At 36.6% G+C, this 22180-nt stretch overlaps 3 protein-coding genes, 1 long non-coding RNA gene and 1 pseudogene across 5 annotated transcripts; 1 reads left to right on the top strand and 4 right to left on the bottom strand.

Annotated features, from left to right (window-relative positions):
* On the bottom strand, positions 802-4810 carry LOC104704869 (annotated as a pseudogene).
* On the bottom strand, positions 6064-10016 carry LOC104702132 (leucine-rich repeat receptor protein kinase EMS1-like). The gene is made up of 5 exons (XM_010417959.1): positions 9331-10016; positions 8873-9028; positions 8665-8739; positions 8468-8542; positions 6064-8387 (listed from the first exon to the last, which is right to left on the bottom strand). The coding sequence occupies exons 1-5, from the start codon at positions 9701-9703 to the stop codon at positions 6223-6225; spliced, it is 2844 nt and encodes a 947-aa protein (XP_010416261.1). The 5' UTR covers positions 9704-10016; the 3' UTR covers positions 6064-6222.
* On the bottom strand, positions 10715-14468 carry LOC104704870 (leucine-rich repeat receptor-like protein CLAVATA2). Its single transcript, XM_019227808.1, is given in 6 exon segments — positions 10715-12870; positions 13017-13091; positions 13190-13264; positions 13356-13424; positions 13596-13796; positions 14063-14468. Coding segments are annotated over 6 exon segments (2904 nt in total). The 5' UTR covers positions 14391-14468.
* Positions 15760-19574, bottom strand: LOC104702131 (probable LRR receptor-like serine/threonine-protein kinase At4g36180). The gene is made up of 5 exons (XM_019227123.1): positions 19086-19574; positions 18552-18707; positions 18323-18397; positions 18055-18129; positions 15760-17957 (listed from the first exon to the last, which is right to left on the bottom strand). The coding sequence occupies exons 1-5, from the start codon at positions 19462-19464 to the stop codon at positions 15760-15762; spliced, it is 2883 nt and encodes a 960-aa protein (XP_019082668.1). The 5' UTR covers positions 19465-19574.
* LOC104702129 lies at positions 20227-22156 on the top strand. 2 transcript variants are annotated; one of them, XR_753933.2, is made up of 3 exons: positions 20227-21052; positions 21487-21578; positions 21970-22156. It is a non-coding gene; the product is annotated as an uncharacterized LOC104702129 (long non-coding RNA). The 2 variants fall into 2 exon arrangements; XR_753934.2 differs by having other exon boundaries at positions 21487-21573.

Here is a 22180-nt window from a genome sequence, read left to right on the forward strand (position 1 = left end):
AAAATTGGCCGATTTTCTTTCAAATATGATACAAAAAGCAAAAGTAAGAAATTCAAAGTCAATGTGGGACTGTGAGTTTATACTGTGCACATACCTCTCTAAGTTTATGAGAGTTCAATTCCAGTTTTCCTACAAAATATACAAAATACCAAATACCACCGAGAAAATGTACAAAATGTATAGAGTCCAAGACTCAGTTAATGGAAACTCTTGTACCCATGAGACATGCGTAGCGTGGGTGATGACTGATGACTATCTTAAACTTTGGCTTGCATGATCAGGCTCGTTAAGCCTACAAGGCTCCAATTTATGTTTGAGACATTACAGTTATTCAAAAACGGACTTTACAGAGGAATCACACATAAGTCGTCATGTTATTAATATAATGTTTGATTCCATATCTGTTTCCGTTCTTCTCAAGGCTCGAAGATTTGTTTTGTGTTTTCAGAAATCCAGTCCAAGGTTTAGTGAAGATGGATCGTCAGCTAACATGTCACTAGTTGCTTTGGAACATCCGATCCAAGTCCTATTTCTGTTCTTGAAGCCTCCATATACAGAGACACTGAACTAGTAACAAACGGATTCTATCTGAATGTCCTCAATCGTCATGGTCATCAACCTCTGAGAATATGGGCATAGATAAGAACTATAAGATCAAAGTCACTTTAAGATTCTATGACCAAGAGTTCAAACTCTTACATCTGTCTGTAGCTTGTTTACTTTGGGAAAGTTTATCTTTTACAAAAAAGAATTTCAATACAAGGATTTAATGTTCAGTTCAGTTTTTCTTACATTTTTGACTCAGAACTGATCATGTGACAAGTAAATTTCCCATGCCTATGGCGATGAACATTGTGACGGCCAGTGGTATCCAGCTTAGCCACATCAAGCTTTTATCCAGAGATAAACCGTAAAAAGCTTCAGAATGTTGAACACTTCCTTCAAAAGCTCAGACGATTAAATTCTAGCCATGATGGCCAAGATCACTGTGAAAAAACAGATCCTACAACCGATCATAGATACATCTCTGAGATTCTTAAAAAAAGATAGAGTCTAACGGGAAGTCTCTGTATCTATATTCTATTTTTCAGTCAGTGTACACTCTTTTTCTATTTTAAGATGACTTCATGCAACTTCTTGTGTTTGAGTAGAAATATGTTTGTGGCATTACATTTTATTTAAAGACAAAGACAGTACCATGAACCAAACATAAGTCATTTTCCTAGTTTTGTGACACAAAGCAGGATCATTTGAGAAGTACAACAACAGATGGGGACAACAATGAAACTAGCACATAAAGAAACATCCAACACCTGCAGTGTTTTACCACAACAAATTCCTAACCTTGTGGATGAAAGCATCAACGATGTAGAACCAAGTTCTTCTCCAAGGAGAATCAAACGAGAGAGATGCGAGTACCCCAAGCAGTATTGTCACATAGGCTGCAGCAACACTCCAACAGAAAGACATCATGTCGATAAAACATTCATCAGCTTCCACTTCATTATCTGGTTCTTGAATGTTATCACTATCACAGCTTTTGTTGGTTGGTTGTCCACAGAGAAGATGATTACCTAAGTAGCTTTGTGTATCGAAGGTGTTAAACTGTCTTTCATGTGGAATGACTCCTGATAAGTTATTATACGAGACCTTGAACACAGCGAGGCTACTCAGTTCTGCTAGTTGTTGTGGGATCTGGCCATGTAGTTTGTTGAAGGAAAGATCAAGGCTTTCTAAATTCTTAAGACCTGAAAAGCTTTCTGGTATGACCCCTGATAAGTTGTTGTGAGAAAGATTGAGAGCTCGTAGTTCCAAAAGACCTCCAAGCTCAACCGGGATCTCACCTCTTAGCATATTTCTTGAGAAATCCATTCCACACAATAATTTGAGATTTCCACCCATGTAGGCATCATATCTGTGTTTTGTTGCAAATTCAATTTTCGTCTGTGTGTCATCGTTGTATTCCATACTAAACGGATCTAGTACAAGCAGAGATCTGAAATATATCCAGTCATCTTCTTTGGAAGTAGAAGTAACGCCAGTATCATAACCATAGAATGTATCCTCTTTCCCCAAACCAAATGATATGTTACCAAAACATGAAGGTATGGATCCATTCAATTTGTTGTTAGCAAGATCCAGAAGGTGGATGCTTCTGAGGCCACACACCTGGTAAGGAATGCGGCCTATTAAATTATTCCCCCGTAGAAGCAGAATACTGATGATCTGAGTGCTGATAAACTCCGGAATATTCCCAGACAACCTGTTATTTCTCAGATCAAGAATACTGACATTTCCTATCAACGTGTCTGGAATAACCCCTGATAAATAATTATCTTGCAGAAGTAACACCATCAGAGTTCTAGAACTGACATGTGGAGGTATGTCCCCGACTAAACTGTTTGCAGAAAGGTCCATTATCCAAAGACTAGACATATTGAACAAAGAAACTGGTATTTCACCTTCCAACAAGTTGTTTGATAACATTAGTGCAGATAAGGATGGAAGTTCATCAAACCAACTTGGCATAACACCCGTGAGATTGTTGTTTGATATGTCAAGCATACTCAAGTATTCCAAGCTCCGCAAACCTCGCCCAATCTTTCTTGTAAACTGATTATTATCCATAAACAAGGTCGTTATATCAGTAAAGTGTACTGTTTCTGGAAAAATCTCTCCACTTAGTTTGTTATGTGACAACTTCAAGGCTGTCATGGAATAACAACCCCTTGCAACACTTCTTGGTACCTTCCCATGGAAGCTGTTGTGAGATAGATCAAGATATTCGATCTCTTCCATGTTACCAAGAGAAGATGGCAGATTTCCTTGAAAACCATTAGTAGCTTGATTCATATACCATAAACTAGGAAGTATCCACCCGATATTTTCTGGAAGCAGATGACTGAATTCATTAACTGACACATTCAGGAAAAGCAGATTATGAGAAGATTTCGGTAGGTGAAATATCGTAAGAGAATTATTCTATAGAAGCAAAACCTCAAGTTTCTTATTGTTCTCCAACAACCATGAAGGAAACTTGCCAGCTATTTTATTTTCGGAGAGATCAACTTGACGCAAATCTGTCTGGTGTAGGAGGAAATGAGGAACCTTGTCCAAGTTGCAAGATCGTAGTACAATAACACTCAACTGAAATTTTGGTTTATAAGAACTTTCAAACGCCACTTGAAGTAAGTTGGATTTTGAATAAAATTTAAAAACCTTAAGCTCTGAGAGGTTGGTGAGCGAACCAAATGAGAAGAGGCCTTCAAAGTTGTTATTAGACAAAGATAAGTACTCAAGGGATTCAAGTCTACCAAGATCAGATGGTAGCATCCCAGTCAATTGGTTTGATGAGAGATCCAGAACTCTAAGTCTAGTCAAGCTAGTCAAACATAAAGGAAACTGACCTACAAGTTTGTTTTTACTGAGATCGAGCTCTTCCATGTTCTTTGATTCACAAATCCCTACAATGATCAAATGCAAAATTTTAAATGATTTCACCACAATTCTCTATCAGAAAGTGAAACAATTGAGAAAACTTGCCTTGCAAATCCATTAAGCCAGATAAATCATTACCACTTAGGTCTAGAACTTTCAGCTTCGTCAGGACAGGTAACTCTGCCACAAGAAAAAGCCATACAAAGGTAAACACCTCAAGAATGACAATCATCTATGGACACAAACTAAATATAAAAATGGTTTTGAACTACCTTGTACTAATATGGAGCCATTAAACTTGTTACTACTTAGGTCCAACAGTTCCAAGTTTGTCAAATTTTGAAGTTCTGAAAGGAAATCCGGGAAAATATAAGAACGATAAAAACTATAAATAACTTAAGATACATCTAGTAGTTAATTTCAGGCATTGGTAGTTACAACATGGCAAAACACATACTTTTACCAAGTAAAGGTCCTTCCATTACGTTATTTCGTAGAAAAAGAGTTGTAAGCGATGCAGCTGCATTAAGAAAAGGAAAGATACTGCTGTTGAATTCATTTAACGTGAAATCCAGAATCTCAAGTTTTTTTAATCTCCTTAGGCTGTTATAACCTGTAAACGAGAATATTGATCAGCATAGAGTGATTACATAACTTATTTCTTATATTCCCTCCGTTTCAAAATATAAGATGTTTTAGAGAAGTTTTTTGTTTCATAATATATGATGTTTTCAAGTTTCTATGCAACTTTTAGATTAATTTAGTATTTTATATTATGCAGTATTGTTTCTTATTGGTTTAACTTGTTAAAAGTAAAGACTTCTTAATCTGCGTGATTTAGCTAAAACATCCTATATTTTAAAACGGAAGGAGTACTATTTAACGGAGATAATGCAGAAACAGAGAAATATCTAAGCTTTGTAGTATCAAAGTGGTAATGCAAAGCAAAATGTTAAAACTGATCCACTAGGGAAAGACTAGTAATACCTTCCACATCATCAAACAAGCCACTGAATCCGTACCCAGTTAAGTTCAGAATTCGGACCTCTTCAAACTGATGCAACAAAGAAAGGTTTAGGAGAGGACTTTCTTTGAGGTACAGCCCACCAAAGGAGATACTGATCACCCGTCCGCTTGTACGATTGCACTTAATGTCCTCCCACCGACAACAATCGCTCTTTGTGTCATTAGTCCAAGTAGGGAGAACATATTCAGATCCATCTTCTTCACTAATTGAGACCAGGTATGTCTTGAGCTCCAACAAAGCTTTCCTTTCATTCTCAATACAGCTTTTGTATCCATGTAGCTGCGTCAACAGTAACATGACCCATATCATCAAGTGTATTCCCAAGATAAGCTTCCCTTTCATTTGTAAAATAAGATTTTTTTTTAGAAATAAAAACCAAATGAAAGAAACTCATACAAAAGATTAAAGATGTTTGGTTACCATTGTTTATTTCGTTGACCAAGCTGTATATATCATGGTTGTGACTTGTGACTAGTTTAAACAAATAGTGGAAGTGAAGTGGGAAAACGTTTTAGAAATAAAGCACAAAAAACAAAATAAGAGTAAGATTTTTCAACTATGACAATCACTTTTACGTTTTTATCTTTTTTGACAAACGATACTGTCTTTCGCTATCCTCCTAACTCTCTAGTTTCTTAATTGTGTATACCAATAACTCACAATCCATATGAAATTTGATGTTTTAGAAAACTAATAGAAAAATTATTACCAAAAAAAAGGAAATTAAAATATCCCAGAGAATTTTATACTAACAGTACCAAGAAATTATAGTTTAGTGAAAACTTGTAAGTTCTGAGTTAGTTCTGCTAACCTTATTACGACTAGACCTTGCGCAGGGGTCACGGAGTTGATGATGTGGCTCTCTCGGATTGGTTACGCCTAAAAAAAATAGAGGTTGATTCTCAAAACGGCATCGTTTTTAATAGCAACATTTATTGGAGACGAAGACTACTGATTCGTTGAGCTTCGACGATCAGGAAAAGAAAGAGCGGGGTGAGATGAAGAATCCAATACATGCGGATGCGGAGAGGAAGCTGCTAAAAGTGACGAAATCGGATTATCATCATTATACGAATACACGAGTGCCGCCATTTAAGCTTTTTTTAGGTGATACTGTTAAAGCGACGACGTTTTTATAAATAAAAATCATTTGTTATTTTTTTCTTGACTATTAATGTCTCTCTCTTTGTTTCAAGTGAAATTTTCTTTCCACCAGGTATGTCTTGTTGTCCAACCAATCTTTTGTATTCATGAATCTAATCTGACTGGATTGAGCCATGATAAGCTGGCTTCCCAAGATAAGCTTACCTCAATTGAATTGTGAGTTTAATATAAATATGTCCAAATACCTCCATGCTTATAAGCGTTTTACACTATTGTTTGCTTAAGTCAACTTGCTGTGTGGAAAAAACTGTGAATCGGTATTGGATGAAGATTATCTATAGACAATAAAGAGAACTTATGGAAAATTCTCTATATTTAGTTTCATTATTGGGCGCTTGTGAGCTCTTCTCTACTTTGAGATAGTTTGTTTCATGCAACTTTTTGTATTACAGTAGATTAGGTATTGAACCAACCAGCAAACAAGCTCTAAGATATGATTAAGACATTACACTTATGAAAAGACAGAGTACAGGGGAACCAAACGTAATGCATGCTGTAGTTTGTGAGACAAAGTATGAGGTTTCATAAGAACGACAACAGATGGACATGACTATGAAACAAACACATAAGAAGGATCTAGCGCCTGCAGTAGTTTACCACAACAAATTCCTAGCCTTGTGGACGAAAACATCAACGTTGTAGAACCAAACTCTGCTCCAAGGAGAATCAAATGAGAGTGATGCGAGTAACCCAAGAAGTATTGTCACATAGGCTGCAACAGAACTCCAGTAGAATGATTCCATGTCGATTGTGGTGGATTCATCAGCAGCTTCCACTCCACTATCTGGTTCTTGAAAAGTATTACCATTACAACTTATTCTGTTTGCTTGGCCACAAAGAAAAGGATTACCTAAGTAGCTTTGCGTATCAAAGGTATTAAACTGTCTTCCGTCTGGAATGACTCCTGATAAGTTGTTGAATGAGACATTGAAGACAGCAAGGCTGCTCAAATCTGTTAGTTGTGGTGGGATTAGGCCTTGTAATCTGTTGAAAGAAAGATCAAGGCTTTCCACATTCTTAAGACCTGAAAAGCTTTCTGGTATCACTCCTGATAAGTTGTTGTGAGATAGATTGAGAGCATGTAGTTTCAGAAAATCTCCAAGCTCTACTGGGATATCACTGCTTAACTCATTTTCTGAAAGATCAATTCCAAACAATAATCCAAGAATGTCTCCCATATAGGTATCATATCTGTGTTTTGTTGCAAATTCAATTGTTGGCTGCCTGCCTCCCTCATAGTTGCTAAATACCTGGTCTAGCATAAGCAGATATTTGACATAAATACCGATATTTTCTGTGTAGTCCAATTTCGGATAAGAAAAAGGCAAGGCATCAATAGAATGAAAGCCAGTACCAAGATACTCTTCTTCCACACCAAATGATACATTGCTAAGACATGAAGGTATGGATCCATTTAGTCTGTTGTTAGCAAGATCCAGAAGCTGAATGCCGGCACACAACTGGCGAGGTATACGACCTGTCAAATTATTCCCTCGAAGAAGAAGAAAATTTATTGTTTCCGTGTTGACAAACTCGGGAATATTTCCAGACAACTTGTTATTTGTCAGATCAAGTACGGTGACATTTCCTAGCAATGTTTCTGGAATAACCCCTGATAAATTATTGTCTTGCATGAGTAACACTACATGATGTGTAGTAGAATAGACTTGTGGAGGTAAGTGCCCAGATAAACTGTTTGCAGAGAGGTCCAATAGTTGAAGGTTGGATATATTGAACAACGAAATAGGTATTTCACCTTCCAACAAGTTGTTTGAAAACAACAGTGCGCCTATGTATGGAAGTTCGTCAAACCAACTTGGTATAACCCCTGTGAGATTGTTGTATGAAATGTCAAGCAGTTGCAAATTTTTCAAGGTCCGCAAACCTTTTCCAATCTCTCCTGTAAACTGATTGTTATCCAAATACAACACAGATAGATAAGTGGAGTTTGTTGATCCTGGGAAAATCCGACCACTTAGTTTGTTATGTGATAGCTTCAAGGTTGACAAAGAATAACAACCATTTAATAGACTTCTTGGTAGCTTCCCGTGAAAACTGTTGTGAGATAGATCAAGATGTTCAATACTCTTCATGTTACCTAGGGAAGATGGTATATTTCCTTGAAAACCATTATACCCTAGATTCATAAACTGTAAATGAGAAAGTATCCACCCAATGTTATCTGGAACGAGATGATTGAACTGATTGAATGACACATCCAGGAAACGGAGATCATGAGAAGATTTTGGTAATTGAAAGGTTGTAAAGGAATTATTCTGTAGATACAACCTTTCAAGTTTCGTATTGTTCTCCAACAACCAAGAAGGAAAATGTTCAGTAATTTTATTGTCTACAAGATCAACTAGACGCAAATCCTTCTGGTGTAGGAGAAAATGAGGAACCTTCTCTAAGTTGCAAGATCTTAGTACAAGAGCAATCATCTGAGATTTTGGCTTCCAAGATTTATCTGACTCTACATGAAGAGAGTTGGATTTTGAAGAAAGTTTGAGCACCGTAAGCTCTGAGAGGTTGGCGAGCCAACCAAGAGAAAAGAAGCCATCAAAGTCATTATCAACCAGCGACAAGTACTCAAGGGATTTTAGGCTACCGAGAGCAGATGGTAGTTTCCCGGTCAATATGTTTGATGAGAGATCAAGAACTCGAAGTCCAGTCAATCTAGTTATACATAAAGGAAGCTGGCCTTCTAGATAATTATTACTGAGATTGAGCTCTTCCATATTTTTCAATTCGCAAATCCCTAAGGTAATCAATACAAAACTTACATAACTAAACGTGAATTAATCACTAGACTCAATGCAAAAATAAATAATTTGTTACCTTGCAATCCCATAGTTCCGGTCAACCAGTTACCATGTAGATCCAGAGCTTTCAGCTTCCTTAAGGCTGGTAAGTCTGCCACGAAGCCACACAAAAAAAAGCATCATTAAATGAGCCTAATGATTGTACGTGCGAGTCTATTAAATCAAACCAAATTTTGCAACCTAGAAAAGAAAGGCAAGTACTTATGGACATACCTCGTACTGGTATAAAGCCGTTAAATCTGTTATCACTTAGGTCCAAGAGTCTCAAGTTTCTCAAATCTTTGACTTCTGAAACGGAGGTCAACGAATAAAAGAATGATGCAAAATGAACTTATGACATATATAAGAAGAGTTGAAACAATTCAGCAAAAGATACATCATCAACTAATAGGACATGCTAGATACATATGTTAAAACGCACCTTTAACATGAAAAAGGCCATCCATGTGGTTACTCCGAAGAAACAGAGTTTTAAGTGATGTAGCAGCATTAAGAAAGGGGAAAATGCTGTTATTGAATGCATTTGAAGAGAGATCCAGAATCTCCAGGTTTCTTAATCTTCTTAGGCTTTTATAACCTGCAAGATAAAATCATGCTAAGCATATAATGATGACAGATGTTACTCAATGCACGTGGAAAGGGTAAGTGAAGGACTTAAGGACCACGTAATGTGATTACAACATGCAACTTAGGACAAAAAAACTGACGACAAAACATCAGCAAGTTACTGTAGAAGCAAATAATTAACTTTCATGAACTAGAGACAATAAACTAAGATCGTTCCATCCAAATCATTTACAGAAGCAGAGCCCTAACGCAGGAAAAAAAAGAAAAGAAAAGAAGAAGCTATAACTAACCACTAAAGAAACTCTGGTATACCTTCCACATCATCAAACAAGCCATTGAACATGGATTCGGATAAATCCAGACTTCGAATATCTTCAAAGGGATGCAACAAAGAAAGATTTAGGAGAGAACTCTCTTCGATGAACATCCGATCAATGGAAAGCCCGATAACCCGTCCGCTTGTATGATTGCACGTGACACCTTCCCAATGACAGCAATCGCTCGTTGTGTCGTTAACCCAAGTAGTGAGAACAGAGTGGGATCCATTAATTGGGATGGGGTATTTCTTGAGCTCCAACAAAGCATTCCTTTCTTTATGAATACAGCTTTTGTATCCATGTAGTTGTCCCAACAACAATAACATCACCCATATCAAGTGTTGTCCCACGATAAGCTTCCCCTCCATTGCAGATAAGATAATAAGCAAATGAAATAAACTCGACAAAGCAAGGTTGGGATTTAGATGTTCAATGCAAATACTTCCAAGGTTATAAAAATTCAACAAGAAATGAGATCTAAATTTTATAACAAATGGAAATCTCTGTTGATGAAAACTGAAAACACTTTAAAGTCATGTGGCATGCCTAAACAGAGTGATCACTATCGTTTACTTTGACTGGTATGATATAAAACGAGTCAAGGTCTTCGTAGAAAACAGTCACTATATATGTGAGGTGTAAAGTCCCATATACCACCTAATAAGTCAAATCAAGTTAATGAAGGTCTTGATTTGTAGTAACCAGTAACCATAACAATTACTTATGGAAATTATTTACCAAAAAAAAAAAAAGTTATGGAAATTAAGAATTGCTAGAAAAGACTTGAGACTTTTCTGCTAGGCTTAACACCACGAAATTATACAGTGAATGAATTTATAACCTTTGAATTCTGATGAACAACCACTAAACTTGAGGAAAATTCTTAACGGTCAATGGAGTTTGATGATGTGGCTCTCTTGGGTTGGTGGTTACATCACAAGCCTTTAAAAAGCCAAAAATTGAAGCGTCGTCGTCTTGACCCAAAGTTTTTAACATACTCTTCGTCTCCACGCCCGCGACAGAATTACAAAGTCCATTATTTGATCGCCAGAATAGAAAAATTTCGATTATGGGTCGAGGATGTATTGCGGGAAAGAAGAAGAAAACGGATGTGAAGAACAATTAGAGAATATGGATAATTCAATCACCATTTTACTAAGGACTAAGCTTCTTTTTTGGTTAGAGAAAAATTAGAGAAAGCAAATAGAACTCTTTTTTATTGCTATTGTACGTCATTATATACATAAGGAAATTCAGTCCATACATATATTCAGATAGCCATGTCTGGCAAAAATCCAAAGCACATGTAACAGAAACACAATGTATTTTAAGCTTTTTGCTTGAATAAGGAATATATCAAGAACTAAGCTGACATGATTTCAAGAAAACATACTTTTTGTAGAGGTGATGAAAGCATCGACAGCGTGAAGCCATGTTCGACGCCAAGGACAATCGAAGCACATAAGTACAAGAATGCCTATCAACGCAATCACATAAGTTGAACCAGTAGTCCAATAAAAGACCAACATGTCAATAGTAGCTTCATCATCTTCTCTTTCTTCTCCTCCATTATCTACTTCCTTTGTGTTCTTCTTAGCTTCACAACTTCTATCGGTCGGTGATCCACAGAGAAGAGGATTTCCTAAGTAGCTGTTCTCGTTGAAGGTGTTGAATTGTCCTCCTTGAGGAATGATGCCTGATAAATTGTTGTAAGAGACGTTGAAGACAGCAAGGGAAGAGAGGTTGGTTAGTTGGTGCGGAATTCTTCCATGTAACCTGTTATAAGAAAGATCAAGGCTCTCAATGTCCTTCAGTTTGGAGAAACTACCCGGTATACGACTCGACAAGAAATTGCGAGATAGATTCAGGGATCTTAGTTTCGAGAGATCTCCAAGCTCTGCAGGGATAGCACCACTTAATTCATTGCTTGACAGATCCAACCCATACATATAATCAAGTGTTCCTCCGCTGTAAGAGTCATATCTTTGCTTTGCTGCAAATTCGATTTCGACATTCAGAGATATAGAATCATAGTATAGCATGAAGTTATCTACCAAAAATGTGGATTTGTAAAATTCCATCTCAAGGCTATCTCCAAAATCAATTCCCACAGAGAAGCCACTCATTGGTTCCTCTTCTCCCAGTTTAGTTGATAAATTATAAAGGCATGAAGGCATGACGCCATTGAGCTTGTTGTTCGAAAGATCTAAAAGTCTGATGCTGGTCATATCACACAGCTTCTTTGGAATAGATCCTGTTAAATTGTTCCCCCTCAACAAAAAAATCCTCATGTTCATGGTACTGACGAACTGTGGGATACTTCCAGACAGTTTATTATTCCGCAGATCAAGTATCTTAGTTTTTTCCAGCAAAGTGCCCGGAAGTGGTCCCCTGAAGCTGTTGTTATGTAGGAACAACTTTAACCCGTACATAGAATTAACATCTGACGACGGCAAGTCTCCAGATAATAGGTTTCCAGAGAGGTCCAGAAAGTTAAGATGATGAATGGCCAGCAGAGAAGGTGGCAGCGTACCTTCCAATAGATTGTTTGATAGCAATAACAAAATTAAATGAGATGAGTCCGGCATCGAACTTGGGATAGCACCTGTGAGACGATTGTTTGATGCGTCAAATATTGACAAATTAACCAAGGTAAGCAAACCAACTCCGATCTCCCCTGTGAATAAGTTGTTATTCATCCTCAAAACGATCAACAAAGTTAGGCTGGTTTGTATCGGAAGAATTTGGCCACTAAATCTGTTGTGAGAGAGCTGCAAAATTGTTAGTGAAAAACAACCTGTGAATAAGCTTCTAGGTAGCTCTCCAGATAAATTATTATAAGACAAGTCCAGGAATGAAATGTTCTTCATCTCACCCATGGACAATGGAAGATTCCCTTGAAACCCATTATCAGAGCCATTCATGTGTAACAGCCTCGGAAGGACATGGCCAATATTATCAGGGAGCACTCCGGTGATATCATTTGCTGATAAATCCAAGACCTGCAACTTATGCACTATTGTAGGAATCTGAAAGATAGTGAATGAATTATTCTTCAACTGTAAGACTTTAAGCTCTGGATTATTCTCCAACAGCCATGTAGGAATGTCTCCGGATAATCTATTGCTGGATAGATCAACCATACGCAAATTTTTCTGGTAGATGAGAAAATTAGGGATTTTTTCCAAGATGCAAAACGGTAGTGCAGCAACTGTCAGTTGAAATTTAGGCAGCCAGGTGCTCTCTGTCTCTACTTGTATCATATCAGACGTTGATGAAAGTCTGAACACCTTGAGCTTTGTGAGGTTGGCGAGTGGATTGAGTGAGAAGAAGCTTTCGAAGTTATTATCTGACAATGATAGATATTCGAGGGACTGGAGGCTACTGAAACTAGATGGTATATTCCCACTTAATTCGTTTAATGAGAGATCAAGAACCCGTAGCTTGTTCAGGTTACCTAAACACAGAGGAAGCTGACCTCCGAAATAATTTCCACTGAGATCGAGCTCCTGCAGGTTCTTCATTTCACAAAAAACTGCAAAAAGCATAGTTGGGGAAACAACAAGATGATGAGAATAACAAGAGTAGTTGTTCTATTCTCGAGATTCATGAACTAATTCTCATAAGTAAAATGTTATGTTGTTGACATATAATCTTGGAGGTAAAACATAAACATGTCACCTTCTATTGGACACAGATCGCCCAAATAGTTCGAAGCAAGACCCAGGACTTCCAAGTTAGTTAAATGCTTCAGTTCTGAAATAAAGTAACAGCCAAAATACGGTACCTTGAAAAATGGTTCTATATTGATCTCTATTCTTAAGAGTTTAAAAGTTAACAAAACAGTAGCTTGCCTTGCAATTCAATTGAACTAGAAAAATCACTGCCACTTAGATCCAGAGCTTTTAGTTTTTTCAGGTGAGTAAACTCTGCCATAAGACACAAAAGCAACTGAATTATGTATACGGAGTTAAATCAGTTAAAGTTCTACTCTGTAGAACAAACTGACGAAGATGCTACCTTGCATGGAACCGTTATATCCGTTACGACTCAGATCCAGCAGTTCCAAGTTTGTCAAGTTTTTAAGTTCTGAAAGGGAGTCGAAGAGAGAATATAAGATTGGTAAGAACTGAAATTAAGGCATAGAAAATTACAGAGACTGCAAATACAAAAATCAAACAGCCTAACCAAATATACATCATGATCAATAAATAGGTTTAGCTAGATAGGAAGGACCCCGTTACAAATGGAAAAACAAACCTTTAGAAGGAAAAATGCCATCCATGTAGTTATTTCGAAGGAAAAGAGTTGTAAGTGATGTAGCGGCATTAATAAAGGGAAAGATGCTGTTGTTGAATTCATTAAAAGATAAATCCAGAATCTCCAGGTTTCTTAATCGCTTTAGGCTTTTATAACCTGCAATATAAAATTCTTGTTAAGAAGTATACGAAAATAGCATCGCTCACTCAGTCACTTCAATAAGTTCAATTATAACTTCAGTCTGCTATACATGCAAATACAGACTAGGAGAGTTTACTGTATGAACTTTGGAAGGAAATGTGAGTCATCGTTAAATGTAATTTTCGGCTAAATGGCAACATATATCAGCATGTTAATTAGTAGCTACAGAGAAAGGTACTATCACCTTTTGATGCTAGGGAAAATCTGAGCCCTATAAAGGGTGTTAATCTTCAAGATTTAGAACAAATATCTAAGAAAGATCAAACTTCGAATTTCATCAATGGGATGCATCAAAGAAAGATTTAAAGGAGAACTTTTTATGAGAAACAGTCTACCAAAGGCAATCCCAGTCACCCGCCCGCTTGTACGATTGCACTCAATGCCCTTCCACGTACAGCAATCGCTCTTGGTGTCATTAGTCCAGGATGGGAAAACAAAGTCGGAGTCCTCTTCATAACATATTGAGATCATGTATTTCTTGAGCTCCAACAAACCTTTCCTTTCTTTCTCAATACAGCTTTTGCATTCATGTAGCACCCCCAACAGTAATACTATCCATATCAGGTTTGGACCTAAGCGCACCCTCCCCCTCATTGCATTGAGCAAGAAAACAAAAACAGAAATCAAGAAAATCTATTGTAAGTTTACCTCCCTAAATATATCCATGTTTACAAGAATTAAACAGCTATTTTACAAAGAGGAATTGAAAAAACCCAACTTGCATAAGAAAAACCAAGTCAATATCATATGACATAATATGTGGCGTGCGTAGCACTACAGACTTCAACGAAGCTTTATGCACAATTAACAAAGAAAAATCGTATGCATTAATCACAACAGTTTAGTCATCATCCCCAAAATACAAATTCAATCATAGTTAGAGTCTGTTAACTAATTTCTATATTTCAGGTAGTATAAGATGAAAAGGAACCAGCGAAAATAAGAAGTATATAGTTTATATATGTGAATCTGTTTCAATATACAGAGTCATTCCTCGAATATATGGGTTCTAGCAGGATTAAAAAAAAACAAAGTCCTATATTTCTTTTCAATATATCATAAAACTATTATTTAAAATAAGGAAAGTAAAGAAAGATAAACTCAGTCTTATAGTCATTTGGCAATATGTAAGCTTGTTGAATGATTCAAATAATGATTTAATTGAATAAACAAAATGACCAACCACTCAACCACTGAAATTTTTAAAATAGATAAAGAGCCCATCGACGAGAGGAGAAGAGACAAGAAAAAAAAGGCAAAATCCCCTGTTGCAGGTAGGTAACTGAAGATTGAAAACCACGGCAAGTTGATTTTATGTTGTCAAAACCAAAGTTTCTATAAAATCCTGAGGCTCTTGCATTCCAGTTTCAGGACTCAGACATGGGTGGAAGTGTGAAAGAGAAGCATATTGTGTTTCAAGAGAATCGTCAAGGGTTTCATTTACTGGACACGTACGTGATGCAAAGGTCCGGTGTTGATCTTAGATCATGCAAGCTTTCTAGAAGTTTCAGTGGAATCTGATCAAGCAGGAACAAAGAAACGCTTCCCCAGTTTTGTTGTTGCTGGGTTATCCATCATTGGGCAGAGAGACATTCACCAATTTGGTTTAAACAAAATCAACATCTTTGATCAAATTTTTTAGCGGTCCATTCTTGAAATCCTTCAGGGAGAAATATCTGAACGTGGGGGACTTCTCATTCAACAATGATCTGGTGAACGATTGGTCGTCCTACTATGGAATTGTGTCATGAAGAAATTCAAAGTGTTACTGTATATTATATATTGAACGAAACAACCAAAGCAGCTCCAAGATATGTTTGACGCATTACTTTTATTCAAAGACAAAAGACAGTACAGAGGAACCAAAAACATGAATTAAGTTCTGTTTTCTGGTTTGAGAAGTACAACAACAACATATGGGGATGAAACAAGCACATCACAGGCACCTGCAGTGTTTTGTTTATCACAACAGTTTCCTGACCTTGTGGACGAAAACATCAACGTTGTAGAACCAAACTCTGCTCCAAGGAGAATCAAATGAGAGTGATGCGAGTAACCCAAGAAGTATTGTCACATAGGCTGCAGCAAAACTCCAGTAGAAAGATTCCATGTGGATTGTGGTGGATTCATCAGCTTCCACTCCATTATCTGGTTCTTGAAAAATATCACCATTGCAACTTATGTTGTTTGCTTGCCCACAAAGAAAAGGATTACCTAAGTAACTTTGGGTATCAAAGGTGTTAAACTGTCTTCCCTCTGGAATGACTCCTGATAAGTTGTTGAATGAGACATTGAAGACAGCAAGACTGCTCAGATCTGTGAGTTGTGGTGGGATGGGACCTTGTAATCTGTTGAAAGAAAGATCAAGGCTTTCCACGTTCTTCAGACCTGAAAAGCTTTTTGGTATCACACCTGATAAGTTGTTGTGAGAAAGATTGAGACCTTGTAGTGTCAAAAGACCTCCAAGCTCTACTGGGATCACACCATTTAGCTCGTTTTCTGAGAGATCAATTCCAAACAATAATTTGAGATTTCCACCCCAATAGGCATCATATCGGTGTTTTGTTACAAATTCAATTTTCATCTTGGTGCCGACGTCGCAATACTCTATAAACTGATCTTCCACGATCAGAGATCTGAAAACTATATTGAAGTATATAATGGAAACAACGCCGGAATCATAATACGAATTGTCCAATTTAACCTCTTTCCCAAAACCAAATGATGTGTTGCTAAGACATGAAGGTACGGATCCATTCAGTCTATTGTTGGAAAGATCCAAAAGTTGGATGTTGCCTATGCCACACAACTGGTGAGGTATACGACCTGTTAAATTATTTCCCCGCAGAAGAAGAATACTAATGTTGTAAGGGTTGATGAACTCGGGAATATTTCCAGACAGTCTATTATTTCTCAAATCAAGCACAGTGACATTCACTAGTACTTCCTCAGGTATTAGCCCTGATAAATTATTGCCTTGCAGGAGTAAAACACTCGGATATCTAGAATTGACAAGTGAAGGTATGCCCCCAGATAAATGGTTTTGAGAGAGGTCCACGAGTTGAAAATAAAAACCAGATGATTTATACTTGAACAAAGAAAGAGGTATTTCACCTTCGAGTGTGTTGTGTGAAAGCAGTAGTGCATATAAATCTGGAAGTTCGCCAATCCAGCTTGGAATAACCCCAGAGAAACTGTTGTTCGACATGTCAAGCATAGATAAAGATCTCGAGTTCCGCAAACCGTCTCCAATCTTTCCTGTAAACAGATTGTTATCCATAGACAACGAGAAAAGAAGAGTAAAGTTGGCTGATTCTAGGATGTTCTCTCCACTTAGTTTGTTATTTGACATCTTCAACATACGAAACGAATAACAACCCTTTAGGAAACTTTTCGGTAGCTTCCCGTAAAAACTGTTCTGAGATATATCCAGAAATTCAATCTTTTTCATGTTACCCAAAGAAGATGGCAGATTTCCTTGAAAACCATTATTGGCAAGATTCATATATTTTAAATCAGGAAGTATCCACCCAATGTTTTGAGGAAAGAGATGATCAAATTCATTAACGGACACATCTAGGCAAAGCAGATGCTTATGATCAGACTCCGGTAGCTGAAAGCTCCTAAAAGAATTATTTCGTAAAAGCAAAACCTCTAGTTTTGTGTTGTTCTCTAACAACCAATAAGGAAACTTTCCATAAATGTTATTGTCAGAGAGATCAACATAACGCAAATCCTTCTGGTGTAGGAGAAAATGAGGAACCTTGTCCAAATTGCAAGCTTGTAGTGAAATAACACTCAACTGAAATTCTGGCTTCCAAGAACTATCCGAAATAACACTCAACTGCAATTTTGGCTTCCAATGTTTTTGCTGCTCTACTTTACCCGAATTGGAAGTTGAGCCAAGTTTTAAGACCTTAAGCTTTGAGAGGTTGGTGAGCGAACCAAGTGAGAAGACGCTTTCGAAGTTGTTATCAAACAAAGATAAGTACTCAAGGGATTCAAGGCCACCAAGAGCAGATGGTAGCTTCCCAGTCAAATTGTTAGATGAGAGATCAAGAACTCGAAGTCCAGTCAAGCTAGTTATGCATATAGGAAACAGACCTACAAGTTTGTTTTTACTGAAATCGAGCTCTTCTATATGCTTCAATTGGCACACCCCTAAGGTAATCAGATGCAGAATTTTAATCATTTAATTATACGTGAATCAACCACAACAATTTATAAAAACTTTGAATTAATAACTGAGAAAACTTGCCTTGAAATTCAATTGAGCCAGAAAATTCATTGTTACTTAGACTCAGAGCTTTCAGCTTCCTCAAGCCAGTGAACTCTACCACAAGAAAAAATCACAGAAATTGGTGAACAACTTTAAATACAAACATAATGATCTCATAGATGATATATAAACAAAAGCAAAAAAAAAAAGGTAGTAAAAAAAAGACCAAACCAAAAATATTGACCCTTGAATAAATTAACTTTCCACTTTCGAAAATAAAGGCAATTGCATTTTATGAATAACTTACCCTCTATTGGTATGGAGCCGTTAAATTTGTTTCCACCTAGGTTTAGCAGTGCCAAGTTTGTCAAATCTCTAAGTTCTGAAAAAGGAGTCCATTAAATATAAGAATGATGCAAACTGGATTTATGACACAAAAAGAAGTTATGACAGTAATTTTAAATTGCATCAATCATCATCAAGAATATATAGGCCTGCTAGATATCATTGGATTCAATAAGAATTGAGAGATATACCTTCAACAGGAAAAGAGCCATCCATTTCATTATTCCTAAGAGACAGAGTTGTGAGTGATGTAGCGGCACTAAGGAAAGGAAAGATGCTGTTGTTGAAATAATTAAAAGAAAGATCCAGAATCTCCAGGTTTCTTAATCTTCTTAGGCTTCTATAACCTGCAAACGAGAATCTTGTTAACAAAATATATGAAAATAACATAGCTCACTCTAATCAGTTCAATATAATCTTAGTTCTGTTGTACATGCAAATGAAGATTATGAGAGTTGCAATGTATGGATTTTGGAAGGAGGCAATGCCTGAGTGATTGTTGTGTAATTTCGTGCTACATGGCATATATAGACTTAATATTAACAAGTTAGTAAAATGTAAGTACAAGTGCTTAACTTTTTGATGCAAGTGAAAAATCTAATTACCTTTATTTTTAACTGTGTAACAATTTGAGAAAATAATTGACAATACCTTCCCCAACAGAATAACTGGTAGAAGAGGTGAAAAGAAAATAAACCATGGGAGAAATTCTGGTAGTGGTATACCTTCCACATCATCAAACAAGCCACCGCACCTCGAATAGGATAAATCCAGACTTCGAACTTCTTCAAAGGGATGCAGCAAAGAAAGGTTTAGGAGAGAACGCTTTTTAAGGCGCAGTGAGCTGATGGAAAGCTGGATAACCCGCCCGCTAGTAGGATCGCACTTAAGGCTCTTCCACAGGCAGCAATCGTTCTTTGTGTCATTAGTCCAAGTAGAGAGAAGATCGTTGGATTCCCCTTCTTCAGAAAGTGAGATTATGTATTTCTTGAGCTCCAACAGAGCATTTCTTTCTTTCTCAATGCAGCTTTTGGATCCGCATATCTGCCCCAACAGTAACATCACCCATATCAAGTAATTTCCCCAAAACATCTTCCCTTCCATAGCAATATGATATGAAAAGCGAAAGATAAAGAAACTCAAACTTTCGTAAAATGTGACAATGAGTTCAATGCCAAATATCGTCCACGTTTATAAGGATTTCAAGCAACAAATGATTGTATATTTGCAAAGTCTAAGTCCTAGTCGTGTAGTGAGGCTGATCAATGTACTTAGACCAGGCTTTATTACATGTAGAATCTCTTAGCTGTAAGCCAAAAAGTGAAGGTAAACAGAAAAGGCACGTTGGAATTATGATTTTATTGGAAGTGTCATGAGCGAAGATCATTTTTTTCTTTGACCAGCTGGCTTTATTTGTTACATGTAAACAACTATAGACTTGATGAAAAAGCCTACAGAATCGCTGATATGGCTTTCTTTGATTGGAACTAGGATTGTATTAGTCAAAATCAAAAATGCCTTCGTGTTAAGTCGGGTCATCTATTAGCAAACGTTTCAAATTCAACAAAGCAAAATAAGATAAAAGAGATTGCAAAAAAAAGTCCGATTTCTAGCCTGCGAATCGTTTAGGTTGATTATATTCTTTTTACCAAGGTAAGTTCTTTGAAATTTATGTTAATTAAATTAATTTGAATCATATGCTAAAAACGTGTGATCAGCTTTATTATTGCCACCCACTATCGGCTTGTCTTAAATTAATTCAACTAATATAATTAACTTTAAATTAGAAAACTTAATGACCAATCCAAAAAACAGTAACTGAATTGCTGATGTGACTTAAATAAGTTGAGAAGAAAGAAAGAATCTGGATTTGTTTCCTTTTTTTTTTGTACCATTAAGAACGAACACAAAATAGAAGAAGTTCCAAGTTTATAAGGAGCTACCTCGTTCAGGTATGGAACCGTTAAATCTGTTCATGCTCAAGTACAGCAAGAAGCTTGTATCACTTTGGGCTTTGATATATAATCTAAATTGAGCTGACAAAAGGAAAGCAAAAAAAAAAAAGAAACCCTCACGCTAGATTTGTGCCTCCGTTCCTCGACAAAGCACTTAGAAAAAAAAAAACTTTCACTCTCTAAACTCTTTCGGGTAAACTTTCACTCTCATTTCTCATTTCTCTACTTCGAATCGCGATGACTCTGTCCGGCCAAGCCTCCAATCATCGTCTTACACGTCCCGTCGATTTGAATCTGCCGGGTAAGTCTTCTTTCTCTAATCATCTCCCCCTTTTCTCTATGACTTCTCGAAAAAACAATTAGGCCCAAACCTTTCAGATCTGTTTCAGTCTGAGACCCACAAAATGAATCTGTCGAAGATTTTTATTAACTCGTCCTCATTTCATTTCTCGTCTCTGCTCTCAAATCCCAAGCTTTCCTTGTAATTTGAAACCCTGATTTTATGTTTCAATCTCGATAAATCCAAGCTTTTTCTGTAATTTTTGTATTTCGTCTTTGTTTAATGGACACAATTAGGGTTTTCACGGAGGTTCCCGGATCTTAAAAATCGACTTCGTTCACAGTCACCTCAGTTTTGGTGTGTTTATTTGATAAAATCTGATATGTGTTAACTGGATTTGGAGAAGTTGAAGAACATGTCAAGAAGCTTGAAGAAGCACTTGCCTGGAAGAAGATAGGTAAAAGCCTTATGTTTATTTTCGATTATTAGTCTTGTATATCAGATTATTTCAGATCGAGCATAAATTTTAGTCAAAGTTAAAGTTGAAGAGTTACTTAACGCTTTTTCTGCAGTCCATGTTAGTCAAAGTTGCTGGGTTTGGTTTTTGAATATGAGAGTTTCGTCTCTTTCCAACCGAATTTCAAAGGGATAAATTAAACTTTGTCTTACAAGTTGTGTCTTTAGTTTGTGTTTTATTTTGATTTTGAATATATTAGATTTCAATTTGAGAAGCAAGCCATACTAGTTTTGTGTCTACAGTTTTTGTTTTATTTTGATTTTGAATTAGATTAAAATTTTCATGTTTCCTAGACTGAGATAATGTTTTATTTTGTTTTTGGTGATTTCAATCTCTATAAATGAAATTTTCTGATCATGTCCTATTGTTCTTAGGTAGAAGATGATGTTTGGTTTAGAGAGAGAGCCACAGCCAATAACACTCTTAGGCAGAGCTCATGATGTACAACTTTATTTCAGAGGGTAAGGTAAAGTTTCATTTGTTAAGACATTTTCTTATCCTATTGTATCTTTTGCTAGTAAGGTACAATATATCCACTTTGCTACTTATTGCTGTGAGTCTTGTATTAAATCTGTCAAGCGTCATTTCGTGAGCAGCCTCTGTTATCATTTTTGTGAGGCTTTTTGTTAGATTTGTCAAGAGTCATTTGGTAATACGGATATCTAGACACCAGTTTTGACTGCACTCGTTAACTAGATTCACCATTGTCGATCTTCTTACTCACACTCACGTTTTTTAAGCTAGAAGACATGTTAGTCCCGATGGTTTCCTATTTCTAATCTCGATTTTGGAATTCTATTATATTGATACTTGGAAATGTGTTACCATGATACTTTCTTTTTTTGTTTGTTCTAAAGGTACCTGAAGAATTGAGTTGCTCTTGGAACATTACTGGGAACTACTTAGGCTTCACCGATGGAATACAAGGCAATTCAAAGTGTGCTACAGACCATTTATTATGTAGCTGTTCATCTATTTTTTTTTTTTCTAATTATGTTTTTTTAAGGAGGATGAATTATTCTTATTCTTAGTTATTATTTTTAATTTTATTTTGTAATACAGTTTTAT

The sequence above is a fragment of the Camelina sativa genome, chromosome 7 (genome assembly GCF_000633955.1).
Source record: "Camelina sativa cultivar DH55 chromosome 7, Cs, whole genome shotgun sequence".
NCBI lineage: Eukaryota > Viridiplantae > Streptophyta > Magnoliopsida > Brassicales > Brassicaceae > Camelina > Camelina sativa.

Bases quoted from the DNA above. Each gene is read 5' to 3' on its own strand.
- LOC104702132 (XM_010417959.1), bottom strand. From the start codon at position 9,703: ATGGAGGGGAAGCTTATCGTGGGACAACACTTGATATGGGTGATGTTA. The intron at 8,740-8,872 runs GTGCGTTTTAAC...CCTCCGTTTCAG, and splicing joins TGGCCTTTTTCATGTTAAAG to AAGTCAAAGATTTGAGAAAC. The intron at 8,388-8,467 runs GTAACAAATTAT...TGATTACCTTAG, and splicing joins CGGAACTATGGGATTGCAAG to GGATTTGCGAATTGAAAAAT.
- LOC104702131 (XM_019227123.1), bottom strand. From the start codon at position 19,464: ATGGAAGGGAAGATGTTTTGGGGAAATTACTTGATATGGGTGATGTTA. The intron at 18,708-19,085 runs GTATACCACTAC...TCTCGTTTGCAG, and splicing joins CTTGTTTGATGATGTGGAAG to GTTATAGAAGCCTAAGAAGA. The intron at 18,398-18,551 runs GTATATCTCTCA...CTCCTTTTTCAG, and splicing joins TGGCTCTTTTCCTGTTGAAG to AACTTAGAGATTTGACAAAC.